This window comes from Syngnathus scovelli, chromosome 18 (assembly GCF_024217435.2).
Source record: "Syngnathus scovelli strain Florida chromosome 18, RoL_Ssco_1.2, whole genome shotgun sequence".
Classification (NCBI taxonomy): domain Eukaryota; kingdom Metazoa; phylum Chordata; class Actinopteri; order Syngnathiformes; family Syngnathidae; genus Syngnathus; species Syngnathus scovelli.
This window is the reverse complement of record NC_090864.1, coordinates 1,197,510-1,223,051: the sequence shown is the minus strand read 5'-3', so window position 1 is coordinate 1,223,051 and position 25,542 is coordinate 1,197,510. Positions and strand designations below refer to the sequence as shown.

The 25,542-nt window shown below is 48.7% G+C and overlaps 2 protein-coding genes, 2 non-coding genes and 2 pseudogenes across 4 annotated transcripts; 5 read left to right on the top strand and 1 right to left on the bottom strand.

The window, feature by feature from the left end:
• The first annotated feature begins 1,549 nt into the window (after positions 1 to 1,549).
• Positions 1,550 to 1,622, top strand: trnat-agu (transfer RNA threonine (anticodon AGU)). The gene has a single exon. It is a non-coding gene; the product is annotated as a tRNA-Thr (tRNA).
• A 5,713-nt stretch (positions 1,623 to 7,335) lies between these two features.
• LOC125986400 (U1 spliceosomal RNA) lies at positions 7,336 to 7,501 on the top strand. The gene has a single exon (XR_007487607.1). It is a non-coding gene; the product is annotated as a U1 spliceosomal RNA (small nuclear RNA).
• Positions 7,502 to 8,801: 1,300 nt separating this feature from the next.
• LOC125986410 (U5 spliceosomal RNA) lies at positions 8,802 to 8,886 on the top strand (annotated as a pseudogene).
• A 4,621-nt stretch (positions 8,887 to 13,507) lies between these two features.
• On the bottom strand, positions 13,508 to 13,715 carry LOC125986407 (U2 spliceosomal RNA; annotated as a pseudogene).
• Positions 13,716 to 23,236: 9,521 nt separating this feature from the next.
• On the top strand, positions 23,237 to 23,883 carry LOC125985994 (janus kinase and microtubule-interacting protein 3-like). The gene is made up of 3 exons (XM_049749343.2): positions 23,237 to 23,366; positions 23,584 to 23,646; positions 23,733 to 23,883. Exons 1-3 carry the CDS (start codon positions 23,298 to 23,300, stop codon positions 23,856 to 23,858), a joined length of 258 nt encoding a protein of 85 aa, XP_049605300.1. The 5' UTR covers positions 23,237 to 23,297; the 3' UTR covers positions 23,859 to 23,883.
• Positions 23,877 to 24,561, top strand: LOC137839677 (janus kinase and microtubule-interacting protein 3-like). The gene is made up of 3 exons (XM_068648815.1): positions 23,877 to 24,146; positions 24,267 to 24,332; positions 24,394 to 24,561. The coding sequence occupies exons 1-3, from the start codon at positions 23,892 to 23,894 to the stop codon at positions 24,436 to 24,438; spliced, it is 366 nt and encodes a 121-aa protein (XP_068504916.1). The 5' UTR covers positions 23,877 to 23,891; the 3' UTR covers positions 24,439 to 24,561.
• The last annotated feature ends 981 nt before the right edge of the window (positions 24,562 to 25,542 follow it).

The following is a 25,542-nucleotide window of genomic DNA, read 5'->3' as shown; positions in this document are numbered from 1 at the left end:
TGCAGGGCTCTCCTCCGGACCTTCTATGACTCTATGGTGGCCTCGGCCATCATCTACGCTGTGGTCTGCTGGGGTGGGGGCAGTAGTGACCGGGACAGGGGGGGACTGAATAAGATGCTCAGAAGAGCGAGCTCTGTTCTGGGCTGTCCCCTGGACTCCATTGAGGTTGTGGGTGAGAGGAGGACGTTGATTAAGCTTAAATCCATCATGGACAACACCTCTCACCACCTCCATGAGAGTGTGCGGTTCCTGAGCAGCTCCTTTAGCGGCAGACTTTTGCACCCTCGGTGTAGGAAGGAACGGTTCCTCAGGTCCTTCATTCCCTCTGCTGTCAGACTTTACAACATGCATGCCGCCTGATAAAATGAATGTGTTTCGTCTCTACTAGCAGCACTTGTGTTTATCCTTGTCTGTTATTTACCCTTTTTTGTAATTCTGGCACTTGTTCTATTCTTGCACTCGTATTATTATTGCACTGATATGCGCTGCTGTAACAAGTGAATTTCCCTGCTGTGGGATGAATAAAGTTCAATCAATCAGTCAAGAGTTGGTTCAGACTGAAGTCAAGTTTTTGATTTCAAAGCATGACACGTTAAATTGACTATGAAAGGGATCGTCTGATCCGAAGTCAGGTGCCTTATCCATTAGGCCACATCGCCATGTGAAATACTCCATGTTTTCAGTGTGGCCTTGATAAGACTGTTTAACGGTTCCCAACAAGCAAGGATGCCCAATGTGGGAACCGAACCCACGGCCCTGAGTTTAAGAGTCGCATGTTCTCCCCACTGAGCTAACCAGGCTTTTCGACCTTGGAATTGTTTCATTTTTTCATTTTTTTGAATGGGTTAGGGGAAATAGAGAAATGTTTTAAGTGTGGCCTCTGAAACACATCTATTGATAAGACTAAAGAATCAAAGGTTCCCGACAAGTGTGGGCTGCCCAATATGGGGATAGAACCCACAACCCTGAGATTAAGACTTGCATGCTCTACCACCTGAGCTAACCAGGCTTCTCCTATTAAGAACTGTTTCATTCTTTCACTTTTTTTAATGGGTTTGGTTCACGAAAACCAGAAGCCACGTTTTAAATCTGGCCTCTGAAACACATTCGTTGATAAGACTAAACATTTAAAGGTTCCCAACAAGTGGCAGCTGTCCAATGTTGTCTCTAATTGGAAACCCCAGCCCGAGTTGGAAACCCTAATTGGAAACCCTTGCCCCAGTTGGAATTCCTAGTTTGAAACCCTACCCGGAGTTGGAACCCTAGTTGGAAACCCTAGCCCTAGTTGGAAATGCTGGCTCTAGTGTGCAATAGAGAAAGCATTTTTTCTTTTGGTTTTTGTCACTTTGTTGCACTGAAAATGGAGATTGGGGGGGAGTCAGCACAACAAAAAAGAAATCAGAAACCAAAACCTTTCTGACAGTATAGAAAAGAATAATAAATAATACATAGAATAAGGTTTACTGTCTGTGAAGTTGAGTTTAATTGAAATGGCCAGTGGTTGAATCAATTTTACAGTAAAATAGCTTTGTAAAACCAACTATTCATTGCCTCGGTAGCGCAGGCGGTAGCGCGTCAGTCTAGTAAACTGAAAGTCGTGAGTTCAACCCTCACACGGGGCTATGTTTTATTTAGTCCTAACCCTAACTCGAGCCCTTGTTGGAAACCCTAGCCCCAGTTGGAAACCCAACTTTGAGAATGGTCAGACAGAAGTACCTTTTTCTTTTGATGAAGTTCAGTTTCATGGAAATGGCCGGTGGTTGAATCAATTTTACAGTAAAATAGAATTTTAAGACAGGTGCCACAAATTCTCGTTGGCGCAGGCGGTAGCGCGTCAGTGTCGTAATCTGAAAGTCGAGAGTTTGATCCTCACACGGTGCATGATTTATATATATTCCAACCCTAAATCTAGCCCTACCTGTAAACCCTAGTCCTAGTTGGAAATCCTAGCCCTAGCCTAGTTAAGTTTGATCAAAATGGGCGGTGGTTGAATCAATTTTACAGTAAAAAACAATTGCACAAATTGCAAATGCATAGCCTCGTTCGCGGAAGTGGTAGTGTGTCAGTCTCATAATCTGGAGGTCGTAAATTCGACCCTCACACAGGGCACACTTTTATATAGTCCTAACTCTAGCCCGAATTGGAAACCCTCATCCTCGTTGGAAGCCCCAGTTGGAAACCCTGGCCACAATTTGAAACCTTAGTTGGCTTCCCTAACCCGAGTTGGAAACCCTAGTTTCAGAATGCTCAGACTAAAAGTCACTTTATCTTTCTGTGAAGTTCAGTTTGATTGAAATGGCCGGTGGTTGGATCAATTTTACAGTAAAAAAGAATTGTAAAACTGTAAATGCACAGCCTCATTAATGCAGGTGCTAGCATGCCAGTCTCACAATCTAAAGGTCAAGAGTTCGGTCCTCAGGTGGGGCAGACTTTTTATATACCTAGTCCAAACTAGCCCTAACCCTAACTCTAGCCCTAGTTGGAAACCCTAGTCCTAGTTGGAAACCTTAGTTGAAAACCCTATTTTCAGTAGGGAGCAGGTTGCTCAGACTAAAATAACTTTTTCTTCTTTTAAGGGGTAGGGCAGCAAAGTAAGCAGGGATTGTGAATATCAGCAAGCACAGGTTGCTCAACTGGAGTCAAGAGAAACAAATTAAAAATTGTACATCAGATGAAAAATGTGCCTCTTTCTTTTGGCTTTTGTCACTGACATTTGGGGTCACCACAACAAAGATCAAAACAGCACAAAAACAGTTTACCTATATTTTGTCACGTCTCGCCCCCAACTGCTCCACTATGTGTCTGTCTTGGTTTCTGTCTGTGTGCTCGCCCCTCCCCTCCTGTGTGCCCATGATCAATGTGATTGTTCCCACCTGCCTCTCGTTACCTGTCGTGTATAAAAGTCCTGTCTGCCCCTCTCTCCCTGTCGGATCATTGGTTTTGGTTTTGGTTGCTGTCGTTCGGTGTTGGCGTGCTGTCTTGGTGCCGTCGTGTCCTGCTGTCTTCTTGTTTCACGTCCTGGTCAGTCAAGTTATTGTTTAGGTCATGTCAGTTTACCGAGTCTGTATTTTGAGTTGCTTCGGTGGACCCTGGTCCGGGCTGCACTTGGTCGTCCTGCTCCATGCTCCACACCCGACCGTGACAGAATGATCCGACCATCACAGCGGCCAGCGCTTGGACCACCCTTCACCACCAGCTCCCGCTGCGACGCACGATCCACATCCGAGCATGTTCCAGCGCCATGGGCTTGCAGCCGCCATCGGATCTTGCTCCAGCGACGCCGGGCTCACGGCCGCCATCGGAATTCCCCCCCGGCGCCATCAGCTCTGCGACCGTCGTCGGACTTCGCTGCCGCGACGCCGGACCCGCGGCCGCAATCGGAGTGCCCCCCCGGCGTCATCAGACTCACGGCCGCCATCGGGCTCCACCCCAGCGTCGCAGGACCCGCGAACGTCGCCAGACATCCAAGCCAGCTGCGTCGGATCCGCGATCGTCCCTGGCTCCGCTCCCTCTGCTGCGGCGCGTGATGGCTCTTGCCGCCGCGCACAGCCCCGCCTTCCGAATGTCGCCGATCACTGTACGGACTTTGTGAGTGGCCGCCGATCGCTGTACAGACTTCCCAAGGCGCCGCCCCAGTGCGGTTGTGTTTCCCCGAGTTTCCGCGGAGTGCGGTTCTGTTTCCCCAAGTCGCCGCCCGTGTGCTGTTGTGTTCCCCAAGTCGCCGCCCGAGCGCGGTTCTGTTCCCGAAGTCACCGCCAGAGTGCGGCTCTGTCCCCTAGGTCACCGCCAGAGTGCGGCTCTGTCCCCTAGGTCACCGCCAGAGTGCGGATCTGTCCCCGCAGTCACCGCCCGAGTGCGGATCTGTCCCCGCAGTCACCGCCCGAGTGCGGTTCTGTCCCCGAAGTCGCCGCCAGAGTGCGGATCTGTCCCCGCAGTCGCCGCCAGAGTGCGGATCTGTCCCCGCAGTCGCCGCCAGAGTGCGGATCTGTCCCCGCAGTCGCCGCCAGAGTGCGGATCTGTCCCCGCAGTCGCCGCCAGAGTGCGGATCTGTCCCCGCAGTCGCCGCCAGAGTGCGGATCTGTCCCCGCAGTCGCCGCCAGAGTGCGGATCTGTTCCCCGCAGTCGCCGCCCGAGTGCGGTGCGGTTCGGTTCCCCAAGTCGCCGCCCGAGTGCGGTGCGGTTCGGTTCCCCAAGTCGCCGCCCGAGTGCGGTGCGGTTCGGTTCCCCAAGTCGCCGCCCGAGTGCGGCGCGGTTCGGTTCCCCAAGTCGCCGCCCGAGTGCGGCGCGGTTCGGTTCCCCAAGTCGCCGCCCGAGTGCGGCGCGGTTCGGTTCCCCACGTCGCCGCCCGAGTGCGGCGCGGTTCGGTTCCCCAAGTCGCCGCCCGAGTGCGGCGCGGTTCGGTTCCCCTAGTTTTTTTTTTTTTTGGGACGTCGGGAGACGTCCCTTGTGGGGGGGGTTCTGTCACGTCTCGCCCCCAACTGCTCCACTATGTGTCTGTCTTGGTTTCTGTCTGTGTGCTCGCCCCTCCCCTCCTGTGTGCCCATGATCAGTGTGATTGTTCCCACCTGCCTCTCGTTACCTGTCGTGTATAAAAGTCCTGTCTGCCCCTCTCTCCCTGTCGGATCATTGGTTTTGGTTTTGGTTGCTGTCGTTCGGTGTTGGCGTGCTGTCTTGGTGCCGTCGTGTCCTGCTGTCTTCTTGTTTCACGTCCTGGTCAGTCAAGTTATTGTTTAGGTCATGTCAGTTTACCGAGTCTGTATTTTGAGTTGCTTCGGTGGACCCTGGTCCGGGCTGCACTTGGTCGTCCTGCTCCATGCTCCACACCCGACCGTGACATATTTTCCTCTTTCAATTTGATGATACACTAGACATGAATACCTGTTTAGATTTGAAATCTTATCCATTAGGCCAGATAGCCATACAGGAAATTCTGACAAGTGATAGCAGTGCAATGATTTTTGAGCATATACAGTAAATCTACAGCCTAGATTCAAGTGGAGTTAACTGACTGGATCAGAAGATTAAGGGGTTCAAGTCCCTTCGTTGTCAATTTAATGAATGTCAAGAGGAAAGTAGCCTAGTGGATAATGTGTCTAACATTAAATAATAGTTTTTATTTTGTTTCTGCATTACCCAATACATCTCCTTCACATTGTGACACATTCTCCCATTATCTGTCTGTGTTAGGTAGAGAAAAATATTTTAAAGGAAAGGTAAGTATTGTTGTGTTGTGTTTTGTTGTATTGTGTGTTGTCATTACCGTATTTTCTGGACTATAAGTCACGTTTCTTTTCATAGTTTGGGTGGGGGGGCGACTTATACTGAGGAGCAACTTATACGTGATTTTTTTGTCACAAATTTTCAAAATAAAAAAAAAAAAACGAAAAATGGATAAACGAACCGTGATGTAGCAAGGGATTACTGTAGTTTGAACTGCAAGTGACATCAGCGGCGCGGCGGTTGTTTACTTAAAGGACAAAGGATTCGATCACGGGATGACGAAGATGACGAAGGGCCCCATGTACTACCGGCATCTTTAGTGGCTTTGCTTGTAAGTGACACAGAGGACGAAGAGTTTTTTTTTTTTTTCCCAATGATCATCACACACACATCTGGGTGTGGTGAGATTTGTCCTCTGCATTCAACCCATCCCCGTGTGATTTTGATCCATCCCCTGGGGGAGAGGGGAGCAGTGAGCAGCAGCGGTGCCGCGCTCGGGAATCATTTGGTGATCTAACACCCAATTCCACCCCTTAATGTTGAGTGCCAAGCAGGGAGGCAATGGGTCCCATTTTTATAGGTATGACCCGGCCGGGGTTTGAACCCACAACCTTCCAGTCTCAGGGCGGACACTCTACCACTAGTTTGAAGGATTTAATGATTTGGAGTGACACAGAAGGTTTGAAAAACTATTATATGTTTCACGCACACCCGGTCCTATTCTATGGAGCTCTCTTCCACCTCTGTGGCTGGAAGTGCCACCTCCAGGGATGGAAGTCCACGCTGCCACACGCCTGGAAGTCGATGCCGGTGCTTGGGGCTGTGTGGCGGTGAACTGTTTATGTTATTGTTATTTGATATATTTGTCATTTTCAAAACTTGTTCAGGAAAAAAAATATTATTCAGTGGTAATGTTGGACGTTTTCAATAAATACAAATTCATACAGTTTTAGGGTTCTCAGGTTAAAAAAGGCAATGCATGCACGGGGGCCCCCAGGGCTGCGTGCTCAGTCCATTGCTCTTCACCCTGCTGACGCATGACTGCACTGCGACCTACAGCGACAACCGCATAGTGAAGTTTGCTGACGACACGACTCTGGTGGGTCTCATCACGAAGGGCGACGAGACTCGGTACAGGTCGGAAGTTGACCTTCTGACCATGTGGTGCAGGGACAACAACCTCCTGCTGAACGTCAATAAGACCAAGGAAATCGTTGTTGACTTCCGGAAGGGTCACACAACACACCTGCCGCTGATCATCGACGGTGCTGTGGTGGAGTGGGTGAGCTGCACCAAGTTCCTGGGGGTGCACATCAGTGAGGACCTCTCCTGGTCCGCAAACACCTCGTCACTGGCAAAGAAAGCTCAGCGCCGCCTGTACTTCCTGCGGAAGCTCAGGCGTGCATGTGCTCCTCAGGCAGTCCTGTCTACATTCTACCGTGGCACCACTGAGAGCGTCCTCACCAGTTGCATCGCTGTCTGGGGTGGTAACTGCACTGAACAGAACTTGAAGGCCCTGCAGCGCATAGTGAATACGGCTGGTAAGATTATTGGTGCTTCGCTCCCCTCCCTGAAGGACATTTACACCTCCCATCTCGCCCGCAAGGCAACCTCGATTGCCAGAGATGTGAGTCACCCGGCTCACTCTTTGTTTGACCGTCTGCCCTCTGGGAAGAGGTATAGGAGCCTGCGCTCCCGCACCACCAGACTCGCCAACAGCTTCTTTCTCCAGGCTGTTAGGGCCCTGAACTCGCTACCCCCTTCTGCGTAGCGTGCGGCACTGTTGCGCTATTTTCTGGAATGTCTGCTGTACGCACACTTGCTCCTTTTTTTGCTCCTCTTATTTATTTATTTATTTGTTGTGTTATTTATTCATTATTTATTCAGCACGCTTTTGTTATACTTGTTTACTTGTTTGTCTGTTGTGGGCCATGTCTTGTCACCATGGGATAGGGGGGAACGAAATTTCGGTTTCTTTGTATGTCTTCGGCATGTGGACAAATTGACAATAAAGCTGACTTTGACTTTGACTTAAACAGTTCTACGAATCCTGTTTCATCCACTGAGTGTGTATGTGTGCCACACGTTTTTAGCAATTAAGCCCGTGACTGAAGATGGCGTGTGCGGTAAAGACGTCGGCCCATGATCAAGAAGGTGGTTCACCCCATGTGAGGCTCAGCCATTGCACTACGGTTGTGCTGACCTCTGCAAATTCCCCTACTGTGTGAATCTTGACTGCATTATTTCTGGTAGTGGGGGACTGTGTTCGCGCTCTCCTCTGGTCTTTCTGATGAAAACAAAAATTAAGCGCAGTAGTATGCACATGGAGTTTAAGTCTGCGATGCTGTGACACACTGAACGCTTTTGACTATGTAATTAACTGTACTCTGGAACTGTGTGTCAGGGTTCTCCAGATTATCCTTATCGTATGATTATGTTGGAATGCAGCCTGTAATAAATAACCTAGCTAGATTAGTTTTATGCTTATGTTGGAATGCAACCTGTGATAAATCACCTAGCGTGTCCCATCCTACACAAAGTCGTAAAACACCCCTTGCTATGTTTTGACTAGAGGTCAAGGGCTTTCTCTATTCAGTCCACTCTTACCCCCACCCTGTTTCTCTTAATAAAAATGCTCTTGCAGGAGGCGAGAGTCAGACCTCCATTCGAACATCGCTGTACGCACAGCGACGAATGGACTCTCCACCTGCAGGTGTCTAAAGGGACTTATCGTCTCCCGTGTGGTTCTTGCAAAATAAGTTGGACTGAGCGAATCTCTAACACTGTGCATTTGCTCGCTAAACTGTATTCACCAAATTAGCAAATGCAAAATAATATGTAATTACCACGTTCCTGACTCGTCATATGATATGAACGTATCAAAACCTTTTTGTCGGCTGTAGGTCTGTCTTTTTAAGAATGCGCCCGATTGTTGTTCCTCATACATCACAAGTATGGATTTCTAGAAAACAACTTTTACTTTCTAAAGTAAAATGACAGAAATATTTTCTAATGTCAAATATCAAACGCCACCAACGCAGTGGAGGTGAATTACACTCCAAACCATGCCAACAACGTCAAAAGCCTCAATTATTTGCGACACAAGGGAGACATAGAGCATTTCCGAAGTTTGAAAAATCATTTGAGAAATTACGATCGTATTTTGTTTCCCGATTTGTGTTGAATAAAGTTATGAAATTACAAATTTTCAAATAAAACACAGGGATGGGATCATTTCCCGTTCTCTCAGACCAAAAGTACACGTACCAAGACATACAACTGTTTTTACCATCAATAATCAAAATAGACGCCCAATATAATTGAAAGAACGAGCGCCATCAGTGTTCGATCAGATACCTACAATCCTGTGCGCCAACAATGTTTAAAGTAAGTGAGACATTAATGAACACAAAATACTCGTTTAAACATTCTATTTTGCTTGAGTCCTTGTAAGTATAGTAAATCCATCAACTTCTATTGTTTGTATTAGAAGGAATGGTTGCTGCAATTTGAGTGTGAGACCGCCTGTGAATTTAGTGAGACCAGCAGTGGGGTGGCCCGTTTTGACTCAGATTTTCAGATCACTCGTTTCTCTTCAGATCGAATAAATCTTTCGCCTTTTACTAAAGATTTCTGTGGAGAGGAACAATAAAGAGTATACCATTTCCGTGGAGAGGAACAATAAGAGTATATCTCAATTTGTTGATGCTCTGCGAAAGAATATCAATATTGCAACGGATAGCCGCCTATATCATACTCCGTGCAACAATCATACGTTCACATAATTCATACCGGCACGTGTGAACATGTTCACATAAACAGAGAAATTATGCCGAGTGCAGACAGACAATCACGTTTAAAACCTCGTTTATCATCCATCCATTTATCCATCCTATTCCGCTTATCCGGGTTGGGTCGAGGGGGAGACAGCTTTAGGAGGGACTCCCAGGCTTCCCTCTCCCCAGCCACTTCATCCAACTCAACCCGGGGAATCCCAAGGCGTTCCCAGGCCAGCCGAGAGACATAGTCTTTCCAGCATGTCCTGGATCGCCCGCGAGGTCTCCTACCGGTGGGACATGTCCGGAACACTTCCAAAGGGAGGCGTCCAGGAGGCATCCTGATGAGATGCCTGAGCCACCTCATCTGGCTCCTCTCACCGTAGAAGAGCAGCGGCTCTACTCCGAGTCCCTCCCGGATGACCAAGCTTCTCAAGGGAGAGCCCGGACACCCTGCAGAGGAAACTCATTTCGGCCGCTTGTATTCTGGATCTCGTTCTTTCGGTCACGACCCAAAGCTCGTGACCATAGTTGAGGGTAGGAGCGTAGATCGACCGGTAAATTGAGAGCTTTGCCTTTTGTCTCAGCTCTCTCTTCACCACGACGGATTAGTACAGAGTTCGCATTACTGCCGACGCTGCACCAAACCGCCTCTCGATCTCGCGCTCCATCCTGCTCTCACTCGTGAACAAGACCCAAAGATACTTGAACTCCTCCACTTGGGGCAGGATCTCATCCCCGATCCGGAGAGGGCATCCCACCCTTTTCCGACCGAGGACCATGGCCTCGGATTTGGAGGTGCTGACCCTCATCCCGACCACTTCACACTCGGCTGCGAACCACCCCAGTGAGAGCTGGAGATCACGGCTTGAAGAAGCCAACAGCACCACGTCATCTGCAAAAAGCAGAGACGCAATGCTGAGGTCCCAGAACTGGACCCCCTCAACGCCTTGGCTGCGTCTAGAAATTCTCTCCATAACCATTATGAACAGAATCGGTGACAAAGGGCAGCCTTGGCAGAGTCCAGCCCTCACTGGGAAAGAATCTGACTTACTGCCAGAAATGCGGACCAAACTCTGGTATTGGTGATACAGGGACCAAACCGCCCTTATCAGTTGGCTCAGCACCCCGTACTCCCGAAGCACCCTCCACAAAACTTCCCGAAGGACACGATTGAACCCCTTCTCCAAGTCCACAAAACACATGTGGACAGGTTGGGTGAACTCCCATGCCCCCTCGAGGATCCTGCCCAGGGTGTAGAGCTGGTCCACTGTTCCATGGCCAGGACAAAAGCCACACTGCTCCTCCTTAATCCGAGGTTCGACCTCCCGACAGACCATCATCTCCAGCACCCCTGAATAGACCTTACCAGGGAGGCTGAGGAGTGTGGTTCCCCCATAGTTGGAACACAACCTCCGGTCTCCCGTCTTAAAGAGGGGAACCACCACCCCAGTCTGCCAATCCAGAGGCACCGTCCCCGATGTCCACGCAATGCTGTAGAGGCGTGTCAGCCATGATAGTCCCACAACATCCAGAGCCTTTAAAAACTCTGGGCGGATCTCATCCACCCCCGGGGCCATGCCCCAGAGGACTTTTTTGATTACCTCAGTGAGTTCGACCCCAGAGATTGGAGAGTCCACCTCAGAGTCTCCAGGCCCTGTTTCCACAATGGAAGGCGTGTCGGTGGAATTGAGGAGGTCTTCAAAGTACTCTCCCCACCGACTCACGACGTCCCGTGTCGAGGTCAGCAGCACGTCATCTCCAGTGTAAACAGTGTTGACGGTGCACTGGTTCCCCCTCCTGAGACGCCGGATGGTGGACCAGAATTTCCTCGAAGCCATCCGGAAGTCATTCTCCATGGCCTCGCCAAACTCCTCCCACGCCCAACTCGGGCTCCTTTTCAGTCAGAGAGGCGATATTCCATGTCCCAAGAGTCAGCTTCTGCAGCCAGGGATCGGTCCGCCAAGGTCCCTGCCTTTTTCCGCCGCCAATTTTGCACTGCACCCGACCCCTTTGGCCCCTCCGGCAGGTGGTGAGCCCATGGGAAGGGGGACCCATGTTTCCTTTTCGGGCTGTGCCCAGCCGGGCCCCGTGGGCGAAGGCCTGGCCACCAGACGCTCGCCTTCGAGCCCCACCTCCACGCCTGGCTCCAGATGTGGGGCCCGGTGACCCGCGTCCGGGCGAGGGAAAACAAAATCCATTTATGTTTTTCTTCATAAGGGGCTTGTGAGAGCCGTGCTTTGTCTGGCCCTTCACCTAGGATCCGTTTGCCATGGATGACCCTACCAGGGGCATGAAGCCCCAGACAAGATGGCTGCTAGGATCATTGGGGCGTGCAAACCCCTCCTCCACGGTAAAGTGATGACTAACGAAGGGGCTTCGTTTATCAATGCAGTTTAACTTCTGGTGGGACCCATTTGAATTGGCACATGCCAGTCTATTGTAATTTGGCAAATAATATTGTTTTTAAATAAAAACCAATAACCAACCCTGTCAATTGCACAAGCACTCCTCTTTACTGTTCACAAGCACAATCACAAGTACAAGTCGTCTTCATCCATAAGCACATGAGTCTTTCCTTGTTAAAACACAGCAGCCCTACAAAAAAAATGTTCCATCAACTTTTAGTGTCTTAATAGACAATGATGGTATTTATTTAAATATTGAAACAAAATATCTACCTCCTTCAATGTTACACGTGAATGCACATACAGAGAGAAGTTTTATTCATTTTGATAAGGCTACATGAAGCAAAATATAAAGGTGAATACACACTGTTTTCGTGCACCATTTTAGCCCAATTCCAACATTTCCTTGTCTGTCTGTGCCTCCTTACCAGCAAATTTCTGGAAGTCCACATGGCGTCTTTGATGGCAGCAAAAGTGAGCCACTGCTTTGTAAAGTCTTCTTACTTGATTTTCAACGGGCTCACCCCATAGAGTACAAGGTTCAAGATTCAAGATTCAAGAGTTTTTTATTCGCCATGTTTGAGCGTGCCAAACAAGGAATTTGACTTCGGTAAATCACAGCCTCTGTTCAACATTTAGGTGACTAACAACAACATGTGAAAAATGAAAGATATTCTCAAACATCCCCTGATCTTAAACTGATCTTAAACTCCCAAGAGGGCAAGGAAAAACTCATAACTCCAGCTAGGGGAAATGAGAAACCTTGAGAAGAGACCACAGATGGGAGGGTCCCTCTTCTAGGATGACCAGGCTGCAATGGATGCAGAGAGGACACATAGTACAAACAGTGTAAACAAAAAAGGTGTGGAAAGTGGGATGTTATTGCACAGTAATGACTCTGAGACTCTAAGAGTGGTGTGAGTTCATCAGAGCGACAGCCTGGGGGAAGAAGCTGTCTCTGTGTCTGCTGGTTTTAGTGTACAGAGCTCTATAACGGCGTCCGGAGGGGAGTAGTTCAAACAGGCTGCAACCTGGGTGCGAAGGGTCTGTTGAGATGTTGATGTCTGCATTCAACACTTCCCTTGCCGGGAACTGCAGGTCGCCCACAGGTATACGGCAGCCATGAACTACCTGAGCAGGTGCCACACTGACTCCTGGGCGCCACAGCCAGGTCGGGGGCACGTTGAGAGCGCTGATATGCCCCGGGAGTGCATAACGGACCTGACTGGGAGGCCATCATGGGCCACCATCCACGACAGGTCCCAACAAGTTTGTTTCGAGAGGGCGGGGTGGTTGACGTTGTGCCAAACTGTTGTGGGCTCGCCGAATGCGGGTCCGAGCACTGGACAAACCACTTCCCGCTGTACGACAGAGATCATAGATCTGTGACTTGTTAAAATGTCACTATTTTCTTGCTCTAATTTAAAGTTCCTCAAAAACATTTTGGTGAAGAAATAAGAAGGTGGCGCGTTAAAAGACACAGGAATTCATTGGTCGATGGGTATTAGCTTTAGTTTCCGGAGGTATGTGTCACGTCTCGCCCTGCTCCACTATGTGTCTGTCTTGGTTTCTGTCTGTGTGCTCGCCCCTCCCCTCCTGTGTGCCCATGATCAGTGTGATTGTTCCCACCTGCCTCTCGTTACCTGTCGTGTATAAAAGTCCTGTCTGCCCCTCTCTCCCTGTCGGATCATTGGTTTTGGTCATTGGTTTTGGTCATTTGTTTTGGTTCCTGTCGTTCGGTGTGTCGTCCTGTCTTGGTGCCGTCATGTCCTGCTGTCTTCTTGTTCCACGTACCGGTCAGTCAGTCAAGTTATTGTTTAAGTCATGTCAGTTTACCGAGTCTGTATTTTGAGTTGCTTCAATAAACCCTGGTCCAAGCTGCACTTGGTCGTCCTGCTCCATGCTCCACCACCCGACCGTGACAGTATGAGCCCATCCAGAATCGTGTCATTGCTTGGCTTTTCGATGCATTTGGTGTAACGAGCGCGCTTCGCAGGTGCAGGGCAACATATCTGCTTCCGAGGAAGAGTTTTAAGTTCGGGACTCCTTCTCCTCTGTTTTTTTTTCTTTTTCTTCATGGTGTCCCTCTTCAGTCCCTCTGACTTGGATTTCCAGGTGAAGTAAAAAATGGCTCGGTCCAATTCTAAAAGCAACTTACTTGCTGGGATGAAAACAGAACTGATTAGTAAAAGCAAGGGTAAAATCACCACTTTTATGGTTAAAATTCTCTCTTCTACGGTCAGCTCTCTTAATCCCCCAAACCCAAGAACAGATACTACACTTTATCTTAGCCAAAAGGCAGAGAAGCGATGGAGTATGCGAGTGAGGGACTCGCTTACAGGCTTCCCCGTCTACCCATTCTCACCAACGGTTTGTTAGAATAGGCCTCTTTGGCACATGTGATTAGCTAGGGAGCTTGAGCTATGCCATTATATCGCTGTAACACTTTTCTTGCTTTATTAGCTTTCTCTACTCTATGAAACCCTTTGCACATATGTAGAAGTCACTCTCGGTTAAGATGACAAGGTCACACATTATCACACAGGCTAGGCAGTCGCCTCCTTGCAGGAAGGCGGCCAGAGTAGTATAAGAGCAGGAACCTTGGCGCTGGGAGAGGAACCTTCTTCTGCATCTCGCAGAAAGGGCTCCACAGCTGTGCATCAATCATTTTGGCATACATTAAATAGTTAAACTGTGAAGGCTTTCTCTTGGTAATTACTGTTAGCATATCGAGCATTAAAGATAAAGAACTGGGAACAAACCTAACAGGTTACAGTACGGAACAGAGTGCTGCTCTAATGGGCACTAAAAAATCGGCAAACTTGTCTGATGACTTATTTGTTCACTCTTCTTCATCCACAGTAATGCATGTAGTAGTTCACGAGGCATGTATGTGTCCCCTTTGACCAGTCTCTATCCAAATACACAGTGTAGATACCTATTAAAATGGTAGACCCGATGAACATGAAAGGCAAAGATTGAGAATTTGCCAAGAACTTTCCAGGGTCATCATATGTACAACGGCTGCGCCAAAAGGAGTCAGGCCAGAAGAATAGAGCGGAACTAACACAAGATTTGAACGCACGCCTTAGTAGAGACTGAGAGCCTAAATCCAGCGCTTCAGCGACACTACCTACCAACTGCAATTTCAACATTGAATTTTGTTGACATTTCTAATAAAATGTGAAAGTGGATAAAAAGTTGGTTTCTCCACCAGCATCCAGGTTAGTGCTGCCCGACTGAGCTTTGTTCATAATGTAATGAGTGACAGTCAGAATCCAGTTACGAGTTGGAACCGAATGCTTGTTAGCCGATTAGAGGACTTGATGAATTGCTAGCACTGAGCAGCAGAGTGGCGCAGCGGGAGCGTGCTGGGCCCATAACCCAGAGGTGGATAGATCAAAACCATCCTCTGCTGTTTGTCTGGTTTGGACCTTCTTTCAAGTCATGCTTTTGAGAAAAAATGTCGTGCGCATTATCTTTTCCACACGTTGGTTGTGCTGCACCTGGAGGCGGGGCTCGAAGGCGAGCGTCTGGTGGCCGGGCCTTCGCCCATGGGGCCCGGCCGGGCACAACCCGAAAAGGAAACGTTGGTCCCCCTTCCCATGGGCTCACCACCTGTGCGAGGGGCCAAAGGGGTCGAGTGCAGTGTGAGCTGGGCGGTGGCCAAAGGCAGGGACCTTGGCGGTCTGATCCCCGGCTGCAGAAGCTAGCTCTTGGGACATGGAATATCAAGTTCAAGTTCAAGTTTACTTTATTGTCAAAGATCTCTGTAACAGGGTTACCACAGAAGTTTGAAATTGCATTTTACCAGTCTCCAATGTGCAGATTAACTAAAAACATGCTGATAAACATGTGCAGTACTATACAATAAAATACTCTCTCTCACATTCACACGCACGCACACACACACACACGGTGTGTAATAAGAGTATTGACAATACAGACCCACACACACACACACATACATACACAGCAGCAGAAGTACAATCAGTGGTCATAGAAGTAAAGTGAAAAAGTGTATAACTGTATATAAGGTGCAAGAGTAAAGTGCCAAGTGGCATGGTGACTTTGGAATCTTCAAGTGGTTTTCCTCAGTGTGTTCATGAGTCTGATGGCTTGAGGAAAGAAGCTGTTACTCAGTCTGCTTGTGCGGGACCGCAGGTTGCGGTACCGCTTCCCTGATGGTAGAAAGGAGAACAGTCTGTGTGCAGGATGAGTAGTGTCTTTGATGATGTCCATTGCCCTCTTGGTACAGTGTGAAGTGTACAGTTCCTGAATGGCTGGAAGGGGTGACCTGATGATCTTTTCTGCTGTCCTCACCACCCTCTGCAGCGCCTTTTTGTCTGCAGCTAGGCAGCTGCCATGCCAAACAGAGACGCTGCTGGTCAGGATGCTCTCAATAGCACCTCTGTAGAAGGTGGTGAGAGCAGAGGTGGGGAGGTCGGCTCTTCTCATCCGTCTCAGGAAGTGGAGTCGTGTCTGCGCCTTCTTGACCAGTGCAGTGGTGTTGGTAGTCCATGAGAGGTCATCAGTGATGTGCACTCCCAGGAACTTTGTGCTTTTCACAGACTCTACTGCACTGCCGTTGATGATGAGTGGGATGTGTGTTGGTTGTTTCTTTCTGAAGTCCACAGTGATTTCTTTTGTTTTGTTTACGTTGAGAAGCAGATTGTTCCTATCACACCAGGTGATGAGTTGCTGTACCTCCTCTCTGTATGCTGAGTCATCGTTGTCTTTGATGAGGCCCACCACTGTTGTGTCATCTGCAAATTTGATGATGTGATTCGTTTCAAATCTGGCAGAGCAGTCGTGGGTCATCAGCGTGAACAGCAGGGGGGATAGCACACATCCTTGCGGCACCCCGGTGTTTATGACGGTGGTCGCTGAGGAGTTGCTTCCGACTCTGACTGTCTGCGGTCTGTTCGTTAGAAAGTCCAGCAGCCAGTTGCACAGTGGAGTGCTGACGCCTATTGTACTCAGCTTGTTCACCAGATGTTGGGGGATGACTGTGTTGAACGCAGAGCTGAAGTCAATGAACAGCATCCACGCGTGACTGTTTTTGTTCTCCAGATGAGCCAGGCAGAGGTGGAGTGCTGTTGCTATGGCGTCATCAGTGGAGCGCTTGGGGCGGTAGGCAAATTGGTATGGGTCCAGAGTAGTGGGGAGGGTGGATGTTAAGTGGGTCTTCACCAGTCTCTCAAAGCACTTCATCATGATGGAAGTGAGTGCTATGGGTCTGTAGTCATTCAGTGATGATGCCGGTGACTTCTTGGGTAGTGGTACGATGGTGGTAGCTTTGAAAATTGCTGGTATGATGGCTTGGTTCAGAGAGGTGTTGTAGATGTCTGTGAGGACGTCAGTGAGTGAGTCTGCACAGTCTCTGAGCACGCGCCCGGGTATGTTGTCTGGACCTGCAGCTTTCCTGGGGTTCACCTTGAGTAGGGTCCTCTTCACGTCCGCTGGGTCCAGTTGAAGTGTTGTGCTGTCTGGGTGTACTGGGGTTTTTGTGGGTGTTGTGGTGTTGTTTTCTTCAAACCGGCTGAAGAAGGTGTTGAGAGAGTTGAGGAAGTCTATGTTGTCCTCACACGGTGGGGGGGATGGTTTGTAGTCTGTGACTGACTGGATGCCTTGCCACAGGCGTCTTGGGTCTTTTGTGTCAGTGAAGTGTGAGTTGATTTTTTGACCATATGCACGCTTGGCTACTCTCACGCCCCGGTGCAAGTTGGCCCTAGCAGTCTTGAGGGCCTCCTTGTCCCCAGACTTGAAAGCAGTGTTGCGTGCCCTCAGGAGCTCACGTACCTCCCTGGTGAGGTTGACGTCCTGGTTGGTGGTGGCCGCCTCCCTGAAGACAGACCAGTCTGTGCGTTCAAAACAGTCCTGTAGAGCTGCTGTGGAGCCCTCTGGCCAGGCCCTGATCTGCTTCACAGTTGGTTTGCTTCTCGTCAAGAGAGGTCTGTAGGCTGGAATTAGCATAACAGAGAGATGGTCTGATGAACCCAGGTGGGGGTGGGGAACCGCCCTGAAGGCCTGTCTGATGTTTGTGTAGACCTGGTCAAGTGTGTTTTCTCCCCTTGTTGCAAAGTTCACACACTTGTGGAAGTGTGGCATTACTGTTTTCAATTTGGCCTGGTTGAAATCGCCAGCGATTATGCAGACCAAGTCCGGGTGTGTGTTCTGTAGTGTACTCACAGACTTGTACAGTATGGAGAGTGCGTCCTTTGTGTTAGCGCTGGGGGGGACGTAAACAGCTGTGATGTTGACGGTATTGAATTCACGTGGTAGGTAGAATGGACCGCAGTTGAGGGTTAAAAACTCAATGTTCTCTGAGCAGTGACTTGTAGTAACGACAGCGTTTGTACACCAGTTGTTGTTAATGTAAATGCACACACCACCTCCTCGAGATTTACCCGTGCTGGCGTGGTTTCTGTCCGCGCGGAAAGTTGTAAACCCATCCAGTTTAATGGCGCTGTCCGGAACGTTGTTGTGAAGCCACGTCTCTGTGAGGATGACCGCGTTGCATTCTCTCACCTTTCGTTCTGTAGTTAAGTCCAGCTTGAGATAGTCCATTTTATTTTCCAACGACCGCACGTTTGAAAGGAGAATAGATGGAAGTGCTGTTTTGTGAGGGTTTCTCTTTAGTCGGTGTGTGATGCCGGCTCGGGAACCTCGCCTTCTCCTCCGGCGTGTGCTCAGACTCCACCCCCGCTTCAGCTGCTTCCAGTGTCGGCTGGTGGGGGAGGGGGAGCCCGCTGCCTCGGAGGTTCCTTTGTCTCGGGACATTATTCCAAGACCGCGAAGAGTTTCACAATCCATGGCAAAGTTAACTCCGGATATATCCTTTGTGCAGTTGTTGCTTCTAAGTCCCAATAGTGTACTTCTGTCGTATGCGATTCTCGGAGACGATTTGGACGGTACATTTAACACAAAACACACATTTTTATCGGGAGCCGGCTTGGCCGCAGCCTCACAGGGCGCCGCCATCTTTGATCAACCTCATCTTTGAATATCACCTCTCTGGCTGGAAAGGAGCCCGAGCTGGTGTGCGAGGCAGAAAAATTCTGACTAGATATAGTCGGACTAGCCTCCACGCACAGTTTGGGTTCCGGTAGAAGCCCTCTCGAGAGGGGCTAGACTCTCTTCCACTCTGGAGTTGCCCACGGTGAGATGTGTCGAGCAGATGTGGTGGGTATACTTATTGCCCCCCCGGCTGGGCGTCTGCACATTGGGGTTCACCCCGGTGAACGAGAGGGTAGCTTCCCTCCGCCTTCAGGTGGGGGGGACGGGTCCTGACTGTTGTTTGTGTCTATGCCCACCCTTCTTGGAGTCCCTGGAGGAAGTGCTGGAGACGCTCCTTCTGGGGACTCCATCGTTCTACTGGGTGACTTCAATGCTCACGTGGGCAATGGCACCAGGACTTTGTAGTTGTGTCATCAGATTTGCGGCCGCATGTTTTGGACACTCGGGAGAAAAGAGGGGCGGAGCTGTCAACTGATCACCACCTGGTGGTGGGTTGGCTCCGATGGTGGGGGAAGATGCTGGTCCGACCTGGCAGACCCAAACACTCTGTGAGGGTCTGCTGGGAACGTCTGGCAGAATCTCCTGTCAGGAAGAGCTTCAACTCCCACCTCCGGCAGAGCTTTTCCCACGTCCCGGGGGAGGCGGGGGTCATTGAATTTATATAACTCGACCTCTACGTTTTAAGCTTGATGAGCCAAAATATCAGATCTTGCTCTTGTTTCCTACCGTTTTAGCCTATTTGTTTTATGCAAATCTGTTCAATCTCTGATTATAATCTGTAGCCCTACGTATTTTTCAAATTTTTATTTATTTATTTATCAAATCTCCTCAGTTCTGTCAAACTCAGTGCACAATGAACCTCCCTTCCACTTTGAACCAAGCTTCACCAAATTTGGGAACGCCGTAGCAAGGAGTGCGATTTGGTTGTCGGACACTCCAAGTCCATATCTTTTTGCCGCACTTCACCCTCTCAAGTTGGTGTTCTTTTGTTGTTGCTTCAGAGCGACCCCATCCATCACTCTTGAATGAGTCCATTGTTCAAATGAGTCAATTTTCATCATTGTGAGTTCCTCCGCTTTTCACTGTCTTTTCTCGTCCCCGAGGATGTTGTCTGTCCTCCGGAGTGTACTTGTCCTCCTCCAAGCACAACAGCAGTCTTTTCTTGTCCTTCGCCAAAGGTCAAAGGTGCTTCAGAGCCAGGCACCATTTTGTAGTTGTTCACGGCTGCAGGCGAAGTCTCGGATTGGGTTTCAGGGACTCTGACACTGAGAATGACAGGCTGGGACATCAAACTTGTAAGACTATTTCCAAATGTAGCTGCTTCCATCAATTTGCTGGTAACGTTTATTTACCAAACTTCAAATTCTCCTAATAACAGCGGTCTCGGTTTTATATCGTAAATCCTGCAACTCATCCTATTTTTGAGCTACATTTTATCTATAGTTCCAATTTAATCGGACAGTATGTTGTCTTCAGTATCATTATTGAAAATCAACTCATCGAGGTCTGCTTTCCACATCAAGCCCTGATCTGTATGTCTTGACCTCTCACATGTTATTGTCATGCTTGCTCAAAAATGTGACTTAGAGTATGGTGCTGTGAATTCTCAATCTCCCCAATGAAATTGGATCCCACCTCGTAGTTCTTATCGTTCTCATGTTCCTGTTAGCCTGCAATTGTCCAAATCAAAAATGTTTTCTTTTAACTGTCTTTCTTTTGAACCTCTAAATCTCTCGTGTTGCTAACCTATCTACACCAGAACAAAAAAATTACCACAATATAACACCAAATGTATTCGAAAATTCATTGTCATAACGTGTTGTATTATTACTATCTTCCACTATCTGTCCTACTCACTCCCCCCTTTTTGAGGCTTGGCAACGCCCATGCCTCACACCTTGACAAACTTTTTGGGAGAATGCGTTCTTTACTACATACGATTCCATCATCATTTAAGTTGACTTTCTTTCCAAAACGCTTCTCAATTTCTCAGTTCACACATCTTCTGCATGTGTTACTGGTTCTCCAGTTTTTTTTCTTCTAGTTAATTATCAATCCAAAAGCTATGTGTTTCTTTCTAACATTCAACCTGCTCAAAATCACTCTTTCATCGAAGTCGCTCTACTAATTTTCTATAGTAGTCGCCAACGACTTCAACCATTCAACCTGTAATTTCTTTTCATTCAGGCTATCATTCATCAATGTTCATTTGCATCTCACACGCAGTCTCCAAAAAGGAGTCTTTCTATCACATTGGTCCCAATTCATCCAAGCTCACCACACAACATTCATATATCATTTTCAACTCAGGTTTCCTGGTAGAACAATCCACCAATTCAAAAAAACTTAACTAAAACAAACAATTGGCAAATTAATCTGAATTTCTTTTCTTTGTTTTTAAATTTGAAGAACTCAATCTCTCAGATTTAGCTTGCATTTAAAAGTTTGCATAATCTTATAACACAACCAATCAATTATTCCTATTAAATGTAGCATTGCAAAATCTTAAATTCACAATTTAGCTTCTCCCAATTCCTGAAAGCATGTTCTGTTGTTTTGTTAACTCCGAATTTCTCATGAGGGCTTGACACTAACATGCACTAGTGTGGATTAGTTTCTGTTCGCAAACAGATTTCTCTCTTTTTCTTTCATTTTTATCTGTCAAAATTGTTTCTGTTCTGCGGTGTAAATTGAATAGACCACAGTCTAGCAAATTTTTTTATACTAAAACTTTAGCCAATGTTCATCATTTTAACATATACGCACACACATGCACAGCTCTCGCATGCAAAAGGTAGTTCCCAGCACCAATGATTCGTCACAGGCTGGCCATTTCCTGTGGTCGATCATGAGCTGGTCCCTCCCATGCACACGAGGACAGCACATTCTACTTTTATTTATTTATCTTCTAGAAGCAAGTTGCATTTCTTTACCACTTGATTTGCATATTTTAACTTCAGTGTAACACAATTTGATCCCTATTCATTTGTAATTGGGCCTACAAACAGCATTGTCATACTTCTTGTGTGGACAGGGGCTCTAACAATCTAAAACGATTTTTGATAACCTGACAATGACATGTTTTGCTGTCATATGGGAGAGGTTTCAGATCTTTTAAATTTCGATACATGATTTGCATAGGACCGGAAACTCCTCTTGCCCCTTGCTTGAGCCGCGGCTTGAGCTGCGGCCTTGCACCTGCTCACAGGGGCCTTATTGTCTCCTGGTCTGACAAACACTTGTGACCGCATCAGTTTTCATCTTTCTAGCTTTTGTCTCTTGAATTCGTTCTCATCTCTTTGTGAAGATTTCAACCACACTCTAGCACTTCTACCACTTCAGCATGTATTCCATACAATTAAGAAATCTACTTGCTATGAACTTCTCGTTTTAAAGAAGAGCAGAGCAAGAGATTTACCGTTCTTTTTTCCCATCTTAATTTCAGTAGTTTAAGGTTTTACATTTTTTTTTCAATTTTTTTTCTTTGAGGATCCTCAATGCAGGTTTAAATTGACCTTTCGACAGATTACTAGCCTGTTTTATTGCCGTGGATCAACGCTAGAACTGCTTCTTAGTCAATTTATCCTACCAGTCACACACTCAATCACACAAGTTATCCCTGCCTACGCGAAGTCCTCCTTTAAAAAAAAAAAAGAGCTGCTTCATCCAGTGAGGGGACTCTACAACACCCCCCACCTTCCCTGGGAACTAAAGACAAAAGTCCTTGTCCCCAGCCCTGCCAACGCGAAGTCCTCCTTTTTTTTAAAAAAAGGAGCTGCTTCATCCAGTGAGGGGACTCTACAACACCCCCCACCTTCCCTGGGAACTAAAGACAAAAGTCCTTGTCCCCAGCCCTGCCAACGCGAGGTTGTACTCCCTAGAACAGTGGTCGTCAAATAATGATTCACGGAGGTACTGAGATTTTAAAACAGTTTGAGAACAACTGCTCCAAAAGAGACACCTCATCCAGAGGGGGACTCTACAACACCCCCTCCTTCCACAAAACTTATTCCTGTGCACTTCTTCCTTTTTACGCGTTTCACAAGCAACAACACAATCACACAACTTCAGGCCTTTAACTTACTTGTCCCCTGGTTCGTTGCACTGCCGGGTCCCGTCAATCCACCTCTGTCAGACGAAGGCAGACCTAAGATGCTGGCCCAGCGAAGAATTCTCTTCCCAGGACTTTCTCTTCCAGGTCCTCCTAATGGACGCTGGCTTGTCGACAATGCAGCACGTCCTCCTTCGCCGGTCAGATGGTGGGTATGAGGATCCCGGGTTTCGGCACCAAAATGTTAGAGATTTGCTCACTCCAACTTATTTTGCAAGAACCACACAGGAGACAAGGCAAGTTCTTTTAGACACCTGCAGGTGGAGAGATCACTCGCTTCAGGAATGAAATCTGCCCTCCTTCCTGCACGTGGATATTTATTAAGAGAAACAGAGTGGGGGTATGGGTAGGCTGGCTAAAGCCCTTGTCCTCTAGTCTAAACATGTCAGGGGATGTTTTACGACCTTGAGATAAGGAGGACAAGGTAAGGTATTTATTACCTGTTGCATTCCAACATAATCCTACGATAAAGATAACCTGGAAAACCCTAACACTAGTGCTGTGTTGCATTGGTGTGTGCATGAGGAGGCGGAGCTTCGCTACCGCCAGCTGACGCAAGAATATCAAGCGCTGCAACGAGCCTACGCGCTTCTCGCCCAGACCAGCGGAGGGGACTACGACGCCGAGAAGGAAATCAAGGTGGCGCCCCTTCCCGCAACCCCCGGCCGGGTCGCAGCCTCCCCGTTCTCACCCAGCCGTTCTCTGGTCTGAAAGGAGGAGGAGGAGCCTCCCTCCTCCTCCTTTCAGACCAGAGAAAAGCTGATGGTAGAAATGGGTCACTATCAAAGCAGAGTAGCAGATCTGGAGTCAGCGCTGACGCAACAAGGACAGGTAAGCTCATCAATGAGCACACCTTTTTCTCAGACAAAATAGCTACATTCTTCAGTCACTCATTCGTCTGGCATTACTGGACCAACCCCCCCCCCCCCCCCTGAACGTGGCTGGGAAAATGCGGAGAAAAGCAAATGTCATTTTCCAGTCAACCAAACAATTTGTGGATGAAAATGACACAACATTCCAAAGCTGTCCACGCGTTTGTCTCTTCTAGAATGTCAAGTGGGTGGAGGAGAAGCAGCTGCTGCGTCAGAGCAATCAGCAGTTGGCCGAAAAGGTGACTGAAAGAAAGGCGCTGGGCGGAGTCGCTTGGCGTCACACCCGTCGGGAAGCCCCGCAGATGAGGTCTGACTGTCTTTTCAGGTCAGGCGGATGGAGGTGGAAGAAGCGCGTCTGAAAGAGCACATCCAGGATATCCGAGACCAAAACGAACTGCTTGAGTTCCGCATCCTGGAGCTGGAGGTGGGAAGACTCGCACAAGCGTGTTGAGGCCAGAGATGTGACAGACGGACGGACGGACGGATGCATGCCTCTGCCTTTCAGGAGAGGGAATGGCGCTCCCCCGTCTTGAAGTTTCTGCAAGTCCGTTTCCCAGACAGCCTCAGCCCTTTGCAGATCTACTGCGAGGCCGAGGGCGTGAGCGTACGTAAGGCATCCCTCGCAACCCTAACCTTAACCCGAGGTCCCAGAACACCTTACATTGCTCCTTGCGCCTTTCCCCCGGACATCGTCATCAGTGATCTGATGAAGAAGCTGGACATCCTGGGCGATAACGCCGTAAGTGTATGTCGAACTCCTTATGTTCGCACTCCACGAGACTCGGCGGCTCAAATGTGACTTTTGGAAGGCTTTGCGCTGAAAGAAGCTTGTTGACGCTGTGCCTTTGGGCTCTTGCAGAATCTCACCAACGAGGAGCAGGTGGTCGTGATTCACGCCAGGACCCTTCTCACCCTAGCCGAGAAGGTAACGGGCACGTCCACGCACGCTCTCGCATTCTGCTTATGTGACAGCAGCCTTTCCTCAGTGGTTAGAATACATCAAAGTGACCAAGTCAGCACTTCAACAGTAGATGTTGGACATTGAAAGTGAGAAGGTAGACAGACACGCGACATCAGCCAAGGGGAACTCCGGCAATGTGCCCCAACAATTCTGACCTTGAGCTGTGCTAGGATATGTTCTGTAAGCAGAAGGGCTACCTGTATGAAGAGTTGGACTTCAGGAAGCGTTCCATGGACCAGGCTCATAAGGTAAGCCGCCCTCAAATCTCCCGCTGGACCACTGATGGACGAGGATTGCGGCCCAGAGGATCCTAAAGCTAGAGGCCATATTGTACGAGGCGCTACCGCAGCGGGACTGGCCCGCCACGGACGGCGAAAAAGCCAGCCACGCTGGCGTGAATGACGTGCTGACGGCGGATCAGAGAGAAGAGCTTAGGAGCGCCGTGGACCAATGGAAGCGAGCCCTGATGTGCGAGTTGAGGGAGCGCGACGCTTGCATCCTCCAAGAGAGAATGGATCTGCTGCACAGCGCGCAACAGGTAAGGGCCCAAAGCCAGCCCGGCACTTACTTGCACGCTTACTGGCTTTTGAAGGCCGCTTTCCATTTCTCCGTCCTAGAGGAACAAAGAGCTGAAAGAATTCATCAGCTCAGAAGAGACAAATCAAACAATTGGAGGAGAAGTTTCTGTTTCTCTTTCTATTCTTCTCCTTGGCCTTCATTCTGTGGCCCTAACACCAGCTGGTGAGTGAGCTCCAGCGGCACCGCACTCGACACTTCCGATACACCGCCAGCCGGTCTCAGACGTTGGCAGACGCTCCGATGCCGACGTATACCCCCCGCCACAGTGACAGAGGCACCGCGTCACACCGGCGCTCATCCAATCAGAAGGCAGGAAAGGCAAATTCACATGCAGGGCACTCTTGAACCAGAAGAGAGCGCCACAAAAAACGGTTGTTGCCCCAAACGCGCACTAAAAAGGGTCAGAATAACAAGAGTCCCACCGGCCAGCCGGGGCCACCCGTCCATCCATTTCTTCAGGGGGGAAAAAAATTGGAGTCACCGGTGAGTACATTTTGCATTTAGCTCTGCTTTTCTGCTTCTGTCTTCAAGTGTGTGGCATCCTGCGACCAAAGATTCAGCCAACACCAAAGCGGTTGACCTCAACGTCCCACCA

Excerpts from the sequence above, each read along its gene's own strand:
- LOC125985994 (XM_049749343.2), top strand. The coding sequence starts at position 23,298 with ATGGTAGAAATGGGTCACTATCAAAGCAGAGTAGCAGATCTGGAGTCA. Across the intron at positions 23,367-23,583 it reads CGCTGACGCAACAAGGACAG|AATGTCAAGTGGGTGGAGGA; the intron begins GTAAGCTCATCA and ends TGTCTCTTCTAG. Across the intron at positions 23,647-23,732 it reads ATCAGCAGTTGGCCGAAAAG|GTCAGGCGGATGGAGGTGGA; the intron begins GTGACTGAAAGA and ends CTGTCTTTTCAG.
- LOC137839677 (XM_068648815.1), top strand. The coding sequence starts at position 23,892 with ATGCATGCCTCTGCCTTTCAGGAGAGGGAATGGCGCTCCCCCGTCTTG. Across the intron at positions 24,147-24,266 it reads ACATCCTGGGCGATAACGCC|AATCTCACCAACGAGGAGCA; the intron begins GTAAGTGTATGT and ends GGGCTCTTGCAG. Across the intron at positions 24,333-24,393 it reads TTCTCACCCTAGCCGAGAAG|TGGTTAGAATACATCAAAGT; the intron begins GTAACGGGCACG and ends GCCTTTCCTCAG.